The 12,748-nt window shown below is 45.2% G+C and overlaps 1 protein-coding gene across 1 annotated transcript in view; it reads left to right on the forward strand.

The window, feature by feature from the left end:
* BEND5 (BEN domain containing 5) overlaps window positions 1–6,316 on the forward strand; it is a 48,650-nt gene extending 42,334 nt beyond the window's left edge. Inside the window, exon 6 of the mRNA XM_040231212.1 lies at window positions 5,774–6,316. Within this exon, the coding sequence (XP_040087146.1) occupies window positions 5,774–5,931 (158 nt within the window). The 3' untranslated portion in view covers window positions 5,932–6,316. The remainder of the gene's footprint in view (window positions 1–5,773) is intronic.
* The last annotated feature ends 6,432 nt before the right edge of the window (window positions 6,317–12,748 follow it).

Genomic DNA, 12,748 nt, shown 5'->3' on the forward strand with positions numbered 1-12,748 from the left:
GGCTGCTGCCTGGTGATCCGCTTCCGGTGACCCCTCAGCCTCGTCTCACACACCTCCCAGTTCCCACTGCCTGAGGCCCTCCCACAGTTCATTCCTGTCCCCACTTCCTGCAGCGCCCTTCCTCTGGTCTGCACACTCTGCCTCCGAGTCATTCAGAGAGGCCTTGACTTCCGAGTCCGAGTCCTTGACTTCCAACTGTCCAAGCTGATGAAGTAGTCTTGCCATCACTCTCTTAACACATCACCCTCCCTAAAGTCTGCAGTGCATTTCTTCTTTATTTATTTGCTTGATGACTGTCTTTCTTCCCCACCCCCATGAGAACATGAGCTTTATGAGATTCTTGCTCAGGGCCAGTATGTTGTAAGTGCTTAATAATATTTGTTGAATCAGTGACTGGTGGCAAATATATATTTGACCTCAGTTCACACTTTGAGGTTCCTGATCCATACATTTGGGTGCCACTGGCCCCCTCCTCCCAGATGTCCACGTGACACCTGCACATCTATGCCCCTCGCTGCTCACCTCGCCTCTTCCTTCACCCCAGAGCCTCTGCCCTGTGTGTTCACCGTCATGATGAAGGGCACACCACCACCTGCCAGGAACCCAGGCATGCCTCATCCCGCACTCCTTGTTCACTCACTCTCCATCAGTTCTGCCCCTAAATACCTTTTAAACCATCTGCTTCTCTCCATACCCGTTGCCTCTTTCTTTTCTCCCCTGCCTTACCCCAGCAGCTTCCAGACTCCTCTCTTTATATGTAATCAGAGTGATCGTTCCAAAACCAAGTATGATCCTGTTACCACCACTCCGACACCTGGCACCCATTATTAAAGGGTAAACTTCTTATATATGCTCAGTCTTTGAGACTCCATGGACTGTAGCCCACCAAGCTCCTCTGTCCATGGAATTTTCTAGGCAACAATACTGGAGCAAGTTGCCGTTTCCTACTCAGGGGGTCTTCCCAATCCAGGAATCGAACTCACATCTCCTGCTTTGGTAGGCAGATTCTTTACTACTAGAGTCACCTGGGGAGCTTCTTAACATGTCATAAATCACCTTCATAATCTGGCCCCTGGCCTGGAGCTCCAGCTTATTTTTTTAGCATATTGCCCTTGAACTGTAGGTTCTTACTATAATGAGCCTCTGTGTTCCAACAAGCCTTGTCCTCTCTCACATTAGGGAATTTGCAGATGCTATATCTGGCACTAGAAGTGTAGGTCAGACTGCCCACCTAACACCTGTGCTGCTCTGCCCAGCCAGCTGTTACTCACTGCCCAGGTGTGCTCAGGAGAACCTTCCTGCAGGAAGCCCTCCCTGACCTTTCAGGGTAGAGGGACACTTCTGTTGTATGTCCTAGGGCACCCTGTGCCTGCCTCTGTCCTCTTCTGTCTGTATCTTTGCCTCCTAGGTACCTGGTCAAATAACCCTTAGAGCCCATAATACTTGCCATACCAGTGAGTAAGAGGGAAATTGACTTACCCAAGGCCATACATCTGGTTTGATCAGAGCTGAGCTGAAGTGGGCTTTCAGGCTTCCCTGGGTCTCCAAGGGTTTCTTGTCTTCCTGAAGTACAATGTCAGTTTGTTTTTGTTGTTGTTGTTGTTAGGTACAGCCCAGCAAGTTTAAAGTCTGTCTCCCATCGCAGCATGCACTCACCGTTTTTAGCCTAATTATTTGAGGTTGCATTTGACTGATTCTTCCCATGCAGGCTGTATTCTGGACTGAGATTATTTATGTTTGTTTTGTATGACTTTACCACACTTACTCACATTGGACATGTCAAAATGACAAAAGCATTGGTGCTCGCAGGGTTGGTGAGGACTTTTTTCTTCTCTTTGGTTTGGAAGCCATTCTTCACCAGGTAGCCGGGGAATGGGGTGAACGCTGATGTCACTTTAGAAAGGTGAAAGCAGGAGGGCTGGAGGGGTGTCTGGCTGCAATGACAAGCTCCAGAATGACAGCTAAACCCTTATTAAGGTCAAATGACCTTTTGCAGACTGTCTGAGTTTTCAAATGAGCCACAGCATTGAGTTCTGGTTAATTTTTATAACTTTTTTAATAGGACACATTAACGCTGTTATAAACCTTGTTAATTAAGCAATAATCTCAAATGCTCCCTCGCAGAGGGAGACATTCCCGGCAACTGCAGGTGATTAATATCTGGAGCCTAACGAAAGCCTTTTAATCAACCTTGGGGGCCATTCAGTGCTCTTACCCCCAGGAAACGAGAGTGATTGGTATTCTGTGGAGGCCACTCTGAAAATCTTCCTCCATCTGCCCATTTCTCCTCCTGCCTCTTCTCTGACTCACGCCGGGGCCTCTCAGGGGCCAGCACACCCACTCCCCTGCCCCCTCCTCTCTCCTTTTCCTCTTCACCCACCCTTTTACCTTCCAGAGAACTAGAGCCCTGGAGCTGGAAGAATCTCCTTGGATGATTGGGTTTAACCTGCTTTCAGACCGTGAGACTGATACCCAGGAAGGTTCCCACTCAAGGTGGCCCAGTAACTAGGGTTAGAGCGAGACTCGAACCCCTGAACTTAGAGACAGCCCTCTGCGCAGGACACACCCCATATTTGGTTCAAATTCCAGCAACATCACTGCAGTTGTCTGCCTTACCCTGGCCCAGGGCTGGAGAGGGAAGCCCCAGGGTTCTAGTCTGTAGGAGAGACAGTGTGGTCACAGTTTTATTAGGTTGCGGTCAGAGATTTGATAGGGAACAAGCCAAATGAATTAGGGAGCACCAAGAATGCAGGCAGAGTGGGGTCTCTGGCTCAACCTGGGAGATTCCAAGATGAATGAATCTAGAAGAATGAGTGGGATTTAGTCAGGTGAAGGATGAGGCCCGAGTAACTGGAGAGGAGATGAGCAAAGACTGATTTGTGGGTCAGCCTGGAATGGGGCAGGAAATGGAGTGAGCAGAGGTAGGACTGGAGAGACAAGGCTACCTGCCTTCTCGTCTCAGTCCCTGTGAAAAGGCCAGCACAAGACAAAGTGCAGGCTGGTCAGGAAGCAGTGAAGGTCAGCTGAAAGTTTCTAAACCCTTCTCCGTAGGGAGGAGATGTACTTCAGAGAAAGAAGGCCTATAGCACACACACCCACAGCCTGAATGGCAGCAGGAGGCAGGCTGCCTGTGTCCCCAGGGAAGGGCTCAGAGCAGAGACCACGGGGGATCTTGCCCCCACTTAACTGCTCTCCAGCTTCGGTCTTGTCTCATGTGGGTGGAGGAGTTGGCACCAGTTAGTCTCCATGATTTCTGCCGGTGTTGACGCTCTGCACCACTGACAGGATTGCCTGCTGTGCACTGGCCTGGTAGACAAGACTTGATGTGTGTGCATGCGTGTGCCCAGTCCCGTCTGACTCTTTGTAATCCCATGGATTGTAGCCCACCAGGCTCCTCTGTCCATGGAATTTTCCAAGCAAGAATACTGGAGTGGGTTGCCATGTCCTCCAGGGAAGACTTTGTTCATCCTCCATAGCAGTTCCTCGAGACTCGGTTGCCATTCCTGTTTTATAGACTAGGAGGATCAGGTGCAACAAAGTTAAAAACCTGGCTCAGGACTACATTACCCCAGTGGTTCAGTCCCACTCACAGCCGTAGTCCCCTTTTGTGCAGAATTATCGTGTCCCCTCAGGTTTCCTTAGAGAAACATTCATGCATCCATTTATTCATTTAACAGGCATTTACTTACTCTTGCCCCTGTGCCAAGCACTGTGCTAGACCCTGGAGCAAACAATGGCATATACATAAAGTAACTATGACAACCCCATACAGGTATACTGTTCCTTACAGTTTGGCAGAATCTTGCAAATTGCAAAATGTTTGTATCACATCCTTCATGGCAGCCTTAAGGAAGATCACATGTGGTTTCTTATCCTTGTTTAGTAGGTGAGGAATCTAGGGCAATGATTTGCCTCAGGTCCCCGGGCTAGGAAGTAGGCCACCATCAGGTTCCAGTCAGGTCCCGTCTGGGGCTTATTCTCTGCCTCATCTCCGCAAATGGCCGAGTCAGTGCAAGTGGCCGTCCTCAGCCTCGTTAGTATCACCTCCCTGAGGCACCACTTCACACCCACCAGGTGGCCGAAACCTTAACAATCAGTTAAGATGTATGCATACTGAACTTTGAGGGCTTCCTGGTGGCTCAGTGGCCAATGCAAGAGATGGGAGTTCCATCCCTGGACTGGGAAGTCCCCCTGATCTAGGAAATGGCAGCCCACTCCAGTATTCTTGCCTGCAAAATTCTATCAACAGAGGAGCCTGGTGTACTACAGCCCATGGGGTCACAAAGTCGGACATGACTGAGTGTGCATAGACACCCACGCACAGCCCATGTAGCCCACCAGGCTCCTCTGTTCATAGAATTTTCCAGGCAAGAATACTGGAGTGGGTGGCCCATTCCTAGTCCAGGGGGACTTCCCAGTCCAGGGATGGAACCCACGTCTCTTGCGTCAACAGGTTGATTCTTTACCAGCTGAGCCGCTGAGCCACCAGGAAGCCTTCAGAATTCAATATGCATACACCCTAACACTGGGCAGGTCCAGCCAAGGCCTGTACTGAACATTTCCTATCTGCCCCAGGACACACAGCCTAAGTGCCTATAATTGCAGAACACAGCAAACAATCCAAGTATTCACTGACAGTAAAGTGGGTCAGTCAGTGTGGATTAGTCAGACAGTAGAACACTGCTCATCAGTGAAAATAAGTGACCTGCAGCTGCACTCACACTTCAGTGTGGGTAACTCTCAACACTGAATGAAAAGAAAGTCAGATGGATATACAGAGTAGGGAGACACTGTAAAAGTTCAAAACAGGGGAAGAGTAGATGATATGTTATTTAAAGATGTGTCAGTCATTCAGTTCAGTCACTCAGTCATGTCCGACTCTTTGTGACCCCATGGACTGCAGCAGGCCAGGCTTCTCTATCTATTACCAACTCCCAGAGCTTGCTCAAACTCATGTCCATCAAGTCGGTGATGCTGTCCAACCATCTCATCCTGTGTCGTCCCCTTCTTCTGACTTCAGTCTTCCCAAGCATCAGGGTCTTTTTCAATGAGTCATTTCTTTGCATCAGGTGGCCAAAGTGTTGGAGTTTCAGCTTCAGCATTAGTCCTTCCAATGAATATTCAGGACTGATTTCCTTTAGGATGGACTGGTTGGATCTCCTTGCAGTTCAAGGGACTCTTAGGAGTCTTCTCCAACACCACAATTCAAAAGCATCAATTCTTCTGTGTTCAGCTTTCTTTATAGTCCAGCTCTCACATCCATACATGACTACTGGAGAAACCATAGCTTTGACTAGACGGACCTTTGTTGGCAAAGTAATGTCTCTGCTTTTTAATATGCTGTCTAAGTTTGTCATAGCTTTTCTTTCAAGGAGCAAGTGTCTTTTAATTTCATGGCTGCAGTCACCATCTGCATAAAGATGTGTGCCGTATGTGTTAACATGAAAAAGAAATTCAGGAGAACAGTTACCTCTGGTGAGGACGAGGAGAGGGTAGGATGGGGAAGGAGTGTCTGGCAGCTTCAGAGGGACCCCGTTAAGCAGGGGAGTGGGCACATAGGCGTTGTATCTTTATTTTTAAAGTATAAATTTACAGTGTAGATCTCTTTTCTCAGTACATTTTGTGTTGAAAATTTTAAAAGGCAGCCGTGCCAGCCATGTGAATTGGTACTTTGGAAGTATGTCAGGAGGCACATTTTCCTCTCTCTTCCGTAAAGATATGTACTTGAATGCACCATTAATCCTTGGCCTTCTTGTTTCTTTTCCCTGTCTAGAGTGTTTGTACGACAGAATAGCACAAGAAACTGTGGATGAAACTGAAATTGCACAGAGACTCTCCAAAGTCAACAAGTACATCTGTGAAAAAATCATGGATATCAATAAATCCTGTAAAAATGAAGAACGAAGGGAAGCAAAATACAATTTGCAATAAACTTTGGATTTTTCATAAAGCCTTCTCGTTTTCCTTGCTTGGCGTGTGATTTGCGGGCGATGGTGTTGTCCAGATCAGACCCCACCATGCATGGTGGTGTGCGGGCCAGGAGCCAGTAGGGTTCTGGGGTCAGCCGGCCTATTCTGAACTTGGACTTCTCACTCCAAAGACCGCAGATGGATTTGCTGAGATTCAGGCAGCAACCTGGCACCAGAGTTGTTCCGGGGATGGTGAAAATCCTATCCTTTCGGAAGGGGATGAAGTGACTCTGAGTTACCTATCACTCGGCCAAGAATTTGAGCTGATATTTTTACCATTCAAGGACTTCTATCTTTGTTCCTCTATTTTGTTCTATAATAAAGCTTCATTAATTCTTTGCTGTGGACAATCTTTATCCTCATTTATTTAAGGATGGATATTAAGTGTACGGTGGATGTGACCAGTGTCCTTTGAGAGGCAGAACATTCACGCTGAAGGAAAGAAAATTCATAATGGATGTAACTGCTGTCTGCGGATCTGAAGGGCTGTCTTGGAGCAGATTACTTTCTCTTACCTCAGAGGGCAGATCTCAGTCCAGTCACCTCTCCCTCAATGTGATCTGAGACTCAGCTTCCCTGATAATTTGAGTCAATCTGTAAAAGAGTGAGAGGGGATGGTAATGTTAGATGTGGTTCAGGGTGACCTTCAGGAAGTTGGAGGCAACATCACCTGGTGTCAGTTCATTTATCCTATCTTGTATCTCAAGTGATCTTTCAAGTTGCCTAATTTGTATCTCATTCAGTACCTGCGTCTCTAAAGTGCCTGGTGCACAATCAAGCAAACCACATTTGATCTTCCTGTTGATTTGCACTTCCTTTCTGTAATGCCTGTGCCTTTGAAGTCAGCACCGGGCTTCCCTCGTGGCTCGGCAGGTAAAGAAGTCGCCTGCAATGTGGGAAACCTGGGTTTGATGCCTGGGTTGGGAGGATCCCCTGGAGAAGCAAACGGCTACCCACTCCACTATTTTGGCCTGGAGAATTTCATGGAATTTATATCGTCCATGGGGTCACAAAGAGTCGGACACAACTGAGCAACACACACACACACATGTACATACACATGCATGCGTGTGTGTGTGCTGCTCAGTAAATACTGGCAGTCATTTCTGGTTATTGACTTTTAGGCATTGGTTGGAAAACTTTGGCGTCTGGTTTCTCTAATGCTTTATCCACTAAACCATTAGATCATTGGTGGTCTATAAGCAAAAGCTCAGGGTCACTAGGGTGAATAGTGGATGTGGCTACCTTTATAAGAAGTTTTATTTTAGTATATAAAATAATATTAGTATATAAAATAATATAAAATATTATATGCTTGCTAATAGGTTGTATAAGTGTGAATTTCCTTTTATGGTGTTTTCCCAGCTCTCCACAGACTAGCAGTGTGATCTTGGACCATGCACTTAACTTCTCAAAGTCCTTGGCAGTACAATGAGGAAAATAATGCATACCACACAGGCTAGGTGGATAATTAAATAATAATAACAACAATAACAGATACTTAATATGTGCCAGGACTTTTCTAAGTGTCTAATGTAAGTTAATTAGGTAAGTAGAGTTTGTGACACTTAGTAGAATTCATTAAATTCTTGTTATTAAGATGTGTCCATTTAAATGGCAGGGGCAGCTGGGGCTTTAGTAGTGTGGAATGCATGCGAGGCTGGGGAAAAGCATGCATTCTATTTGAGCTTATCCCCTTTCCTCCCAAAGCATGACAGACACTGAGAGGCTCCGTGCATTTCCCTACACAGGCGAATATGATATGATACCTGCTTAAAGGTACTTTTATTGAGAGTGTGGCGAGAGTCAAGGAAATACATGTTTAAAATGCTGTGACGTGGAACTGCTTTAGGTAATGTACAGCTTATACATCAGAGACAGAACAAGGTTGTGAGAGACTGTGTGGTCTGAGTTCACATCGTGACTTTTACCACTTTTCAGAAGGTCACTTGACCCTTCTGGAGCTCGTTTCTTCTAAAGTGGAGGTGATGATTCCTAACTCAGCACTCTTGTGGAAAGTAATCTGGGTAATATCTGGGAAATGAGTCTCAAAGAGCCATGCAGATGTTATTGGTCTTTAGCTTGTAAGGCAGAATAGAATCAGACATGGATGTGAGAAGAAAGGACTTAAGAGCTGTTTCTGATGGGGAGTCTGGATGGGTGGGGCAGGTGTTTTTATACCCTAGTTAGACTGAGACTTTTTGAGCACCTATTGTATACCTGATGCACTGTGACTCTTATATGAGGGCAGGGCCACTGTTCTTATATTCATACAAAAGAGGAAATGGCCTCAGAAAAGGTTAAATAACGTTTTGGCCAGGGTCTCAGACTTGTCAGCGGTGCAGCTGAGTCAGAATCCAGAACTGGGCAAAATCTGCCCTTACACTTCCACTGAAAGCTGAGTGGAATATTATGGTCTGGGCTGAGAATCTAGCCATGTAATCTCAGAGCATGTTTAAGAGCGTCCCAACATCAGTAACCAATCAATGGAAATTGGTCTCATTAATTCAAGCCATTTGGAGAGAGGGGAAATGAAAGTACCATCCATGAGGATCTATAGTTTTATTACATTCAAATAGTACACAAAGCTCAAGTTCATTTCGTGTGGCAGGGAGTTTCCCAAACTTGCCCAATCTTAAGAATTTGCTGAGGTACTTAAAATGCAGATTTCTGGGCTTTGGTTTAGAGAGCTGGATTCAGTAGTTCTGGGATAGAGCTGGCAACATATTTTAACACTACTGCCAATTTCTGTCCCAGTGGCTCAGTGGTAAAGAATCCACCTGCCAGTGCAGGAGGTACGGGTTCTACCCCCGGGTCGGGAAGATTCCCTGGGTAGGAAGTGGCAGCCCACTCCAGTATTCTTGCCTGGGAAATCCCATGGACGGAGGAGCCTAGCTGGCTACAGTCCAGGGGGTCGCAAAGAGTTGGATATGACTGAACATGCACACCACACACCAGGCCAGTTTTGAATAACGCCAGTCTAGTAGGCTCATTAGAAGTCCTGTTTTAACAAAGGAGCAAGAATGTTTCCTAAGTAAAAAGACATGTGCCTTCTAAAGTGCCTGGCAATATTTGAAACTGAGAATAAATTTCCTCTTAAATAGCTGAGGATCTGCCCGCAAACTTTGTCCAAAATTACACTTCCACGCTCACCAAATGCTGTAGACATGACTGCAGAAGGTGACTTTAAGTGTAGGTGTCATTGATTTCCCCTTGCTTTTACACTTAGATTCTTCCTTTTGCTTCCTGTGACAGGCCAGTGAGCGTGCAGGACAGAACAGTCAACCCTGAGTTGGCAGAGCCTGAGTTGATGAGGTTTGGGCCCTGTCTTCAGAAGCCCCAGCCACGAGTTCTCTGTTGCCAGACCAAACAGAAAGATGTGGCTTATTTTTACTTTCTAGAGGAGGTAAATAACAGTATTAATGACTGTTCTGTGCCCATGGGTTTCTTAGATGCATTTCTAAATTACAACTTTTTTTGGAAATTATGAAGAAATGAAAAGCACTTTATAGAAATCTTTGTGAAAATAGGGGAAACGTTCCAAAGTGCACAGATGCGAGCATTGTGACGTATTTCTTCTAGTCCTTCGTTCAAGAGCATGAATGTGTATTTTACATATCTGTGGTAGTAGCATACGATCAAGTTTATATCCTTCCCTTTCTGTTTAATGTGTTTCCCTGCTGCTCCATGAAATGTATAGGCATTAGTTCGGACATCCACCCAGTGAAAGGGCATCAAGCTACAGTTGGGTAAGCCACCCGGCCAGCTGTGGGGCCAACCCACAGGGCTGCCAGTCCACGGAAGGCGTCTCTGCATACTTGGGTCAGTGCAGTAATGGAATGAGCTTGAGTTTAGAAGTTCAGTGCATCTGAGGTCAGGTCCCAACTCTTAACACCTGGTACCTCACTTGAGGCGAGTTCCTGCAGCTTTCTGAATGTTGGCTTCCTCTGTAAACTAGAGAAAGTAGTATCTAGTTTGGGGGTTGTTAAGAGGACTGAGGATGTAGTTAAGGTACCCCAACGAGAGTAGCTGAATGACCACCAGTGTTAATGTTGGTTTTCCTCTCCTCACACCCCTTCAGTCCTCACCTGTGTGTGTGCCTATCCTGTCTCTGACCTGCTCTGACCTCTTACACGGTGACCTTGGCTTCCAAACCTGCCTTTGGCTCTCCAGACATCCTGTGCTCATCCCACAGTGCTCAGTGCTCATGGGCTTTTCCCTGTGCTGGGCAACTAGGCTCTCGGTCCACCTTCCAGCTCTGTTCACCCACTCCAGCCTCCGCCTTGCTCTAGCCAGCCCACTGTCCTTCCTTGAACTTTTAGGTTGTTTATAAATAAAACATCTATGAAGATGTTTGTGTGCCTAGATTTCCCCTTTATATTTTCTGTCATTTTCTTAGGTTCATTTTACCTAGGTCAAAAGGAGTAGCAAATTTGTCACTCTTGATACATATAATGGGCATGACCATGTTTTAAATTATTTTGCCAACCTAACAGTGAAAATTGGTACCTCATTCTAATTCCTTTGGTTATTTCTGAGTCTGCACATCTCTCCAGAATTTGGTTTCTTGTTTATACAAACTGAAAGCTTAGCTTATAAGAATTTCCAGCAGAATTGATTTCATTTTCTGAAGATAGTTTTCTCTGGATCAATGTGTTTGTTTACCTTGGGCATATTTTTACTTTTATATCTGCAAATAGACATATCAACAGATCTTCTGTTGAAGGGATGAATCAGTTTCTGCCAAGCAGCTTCATAGGCTCATGGAACCTAAGTGTCAAAAGTGAACATCAAGGTCCTCCATCCAGATCTCCTCTTTACTGAAAGCAAATGCCTTTCCAGAATGTGCTGGAATTCCTCCAGGCATGAAGAATTCATCTTCCTACCAAAGAGTCCATCCAGTTATTGCCATCACTAAGAAGTTTTTCTGTTGAGCTAAAAATCTACTTGACTGAAACTTCTGATGCCACTCAAATTCTCTCTTCTGAAGTCACGCAGAATGCTTCTGCTCATAACCCTCTGCAGAGTTGAAGAAGGCAATCTTGTTTCTTCGTGGGCTAATAAATAGCTTGAATTCCATTCTGCCATTTCCCACCTAGGGAAGGTTGCACAGGAAATAGTGAGGACTCTGGGGATTTCTCTGGCAGTCCAGTGGTTAAGACTCTGTGCTGTCAATGCAGAAGGTGTGGTGGATTCAACCCCTGGTCAGGGAACTAAGATCCCACATGCTGTGCAGTCTAGCCAAAAGATTTTTTTAAAAAAGAAGAAGAATACCAGAATAAAATGCAGGCATGGTAATAATCATTGTCAAAATAAAAGTGATGCCCAGAAATCAAAGAATTTAAAAAAAGAAAAAAAAAAGAGTGAACACTCTGGATTTAGATAGCCCTGGATTTATATAGCCTAAATCTTGACTGCCACTTATGAGTATGTGACCTTGAAAAAGTTCTCAATCTCCCTTAGCTTTAGTTTTCTCATTGAAAATGAGACTATGATACCTGTCTCAGTTCAGTCAGTTCAGTCACTGAGTCGTGTCTGACTCTTTGTGACCCCATGGACTACAGCACGCCAGGGCTCCCTGTCCATCACCAACTCCCAGAGTTTACACAAACTCGTGTCCATTGAGTCCGTGGAGCCATCCAAACATCTCATCCTCCATCCTGCCCCTCTCCTCCTGCCTTCAATCTTTCCCAGATCAGTGTCTTTTCCAATGTGTCAATTCTTCACATCAGGTGGCCAAAGCATTGGAGTTTTAGCTTCATCATCAGTCCTTCCAATGAATATTCAGGACTGATTTCCTTTAGGATGGACTGGTTGGATCTCCTTGCAGTCCAAGGGACTCTCAAGAGTCTTCTCCAACAACACAGCTCAAAAGCATCAATTCTTCAGTGCTCAGCTTTCTTTATAGTTCAACTCTCACATCCACACATGACTACTGGAAACACCATAGCTTTGACGAGACAGGCCTTTGTTGGCAAAGTAATGTCTCTGCTTTTTAATATGCTATCTAGATTGGTCATAGTTTTTCTTCCAAGGAGCAAGTGTCTTTTAATTTCATGGCTGCAGTCAACATCTGCAGTGATTTTGGAGCCCAAGAAAATAAAGTCTGTCACTGTTTCCATTGTTTCTCCATCTATTTGCCATGAAGTGATGGGACCAGATGCCATGATCTTAGTTTTCTGAATGTTAAGTTTTAAGCCAACTTTTTCACTCTCCTCTTTCACTTTCATCAAGAGACTCTTTAGTTCTTCTTTGCTTTCTGCCATAAGGGTGGTATTATCTGCCTATCTGAGGTTATTGATATTTTTCCTGGCAATCTTGATTCCAGCTTGTGCTTCATCCAGCTTGACATTTTGCATGATGTATTCTGCATATAAGTTAAATGAACAGGGTGACAATATACATCCTTGATGTACTCTTTTCCCGATTTGGAACCAGTCTGTTGTTCCATGACCAGTTCTGTTCTTCCTGACTTGCATGCAGATTTCTCAAAAGGCAGATCAGGTGGTCTGGCATTCCCATCTCTTGAAGAATTTTCCATAGTTTGTTGTGATCCACACAGTCAAAGGCCTTGGCATAGTCAATAAAGCAGAAATAGATATCTTTCTGGAACTCTCATTCTTTTTCAATGATCCAGTGGATATTGGCAATTTGTTCTTTGGTTCCTCTGCCTTTTCTAAATCCAGCTTGAACACCTGGAAGTTCACAGTTCATGTACTGTTGAAGCCTGGCTTGGAGAATTTTGGGCATTACTTTGCTAGCATGTGAGATGAGTGCAG

The sequence above is a fragment of the Oryx dammah genome, unplaced genomic scaffold (assembly GCF_014754425.2).
Source record: "Oryx dammah isolate SB20612 unplaced genomic scaffold, SCBI_Odam_1.1 HiC_scaffold_28, whole genome shotgun sequence".
Taxonomy (NCBI): Eukaryota; Metazoa; Chordata; class Mammalia; order Artiodactyla; family Bovidae; genus Oryx; species Oryx dammah.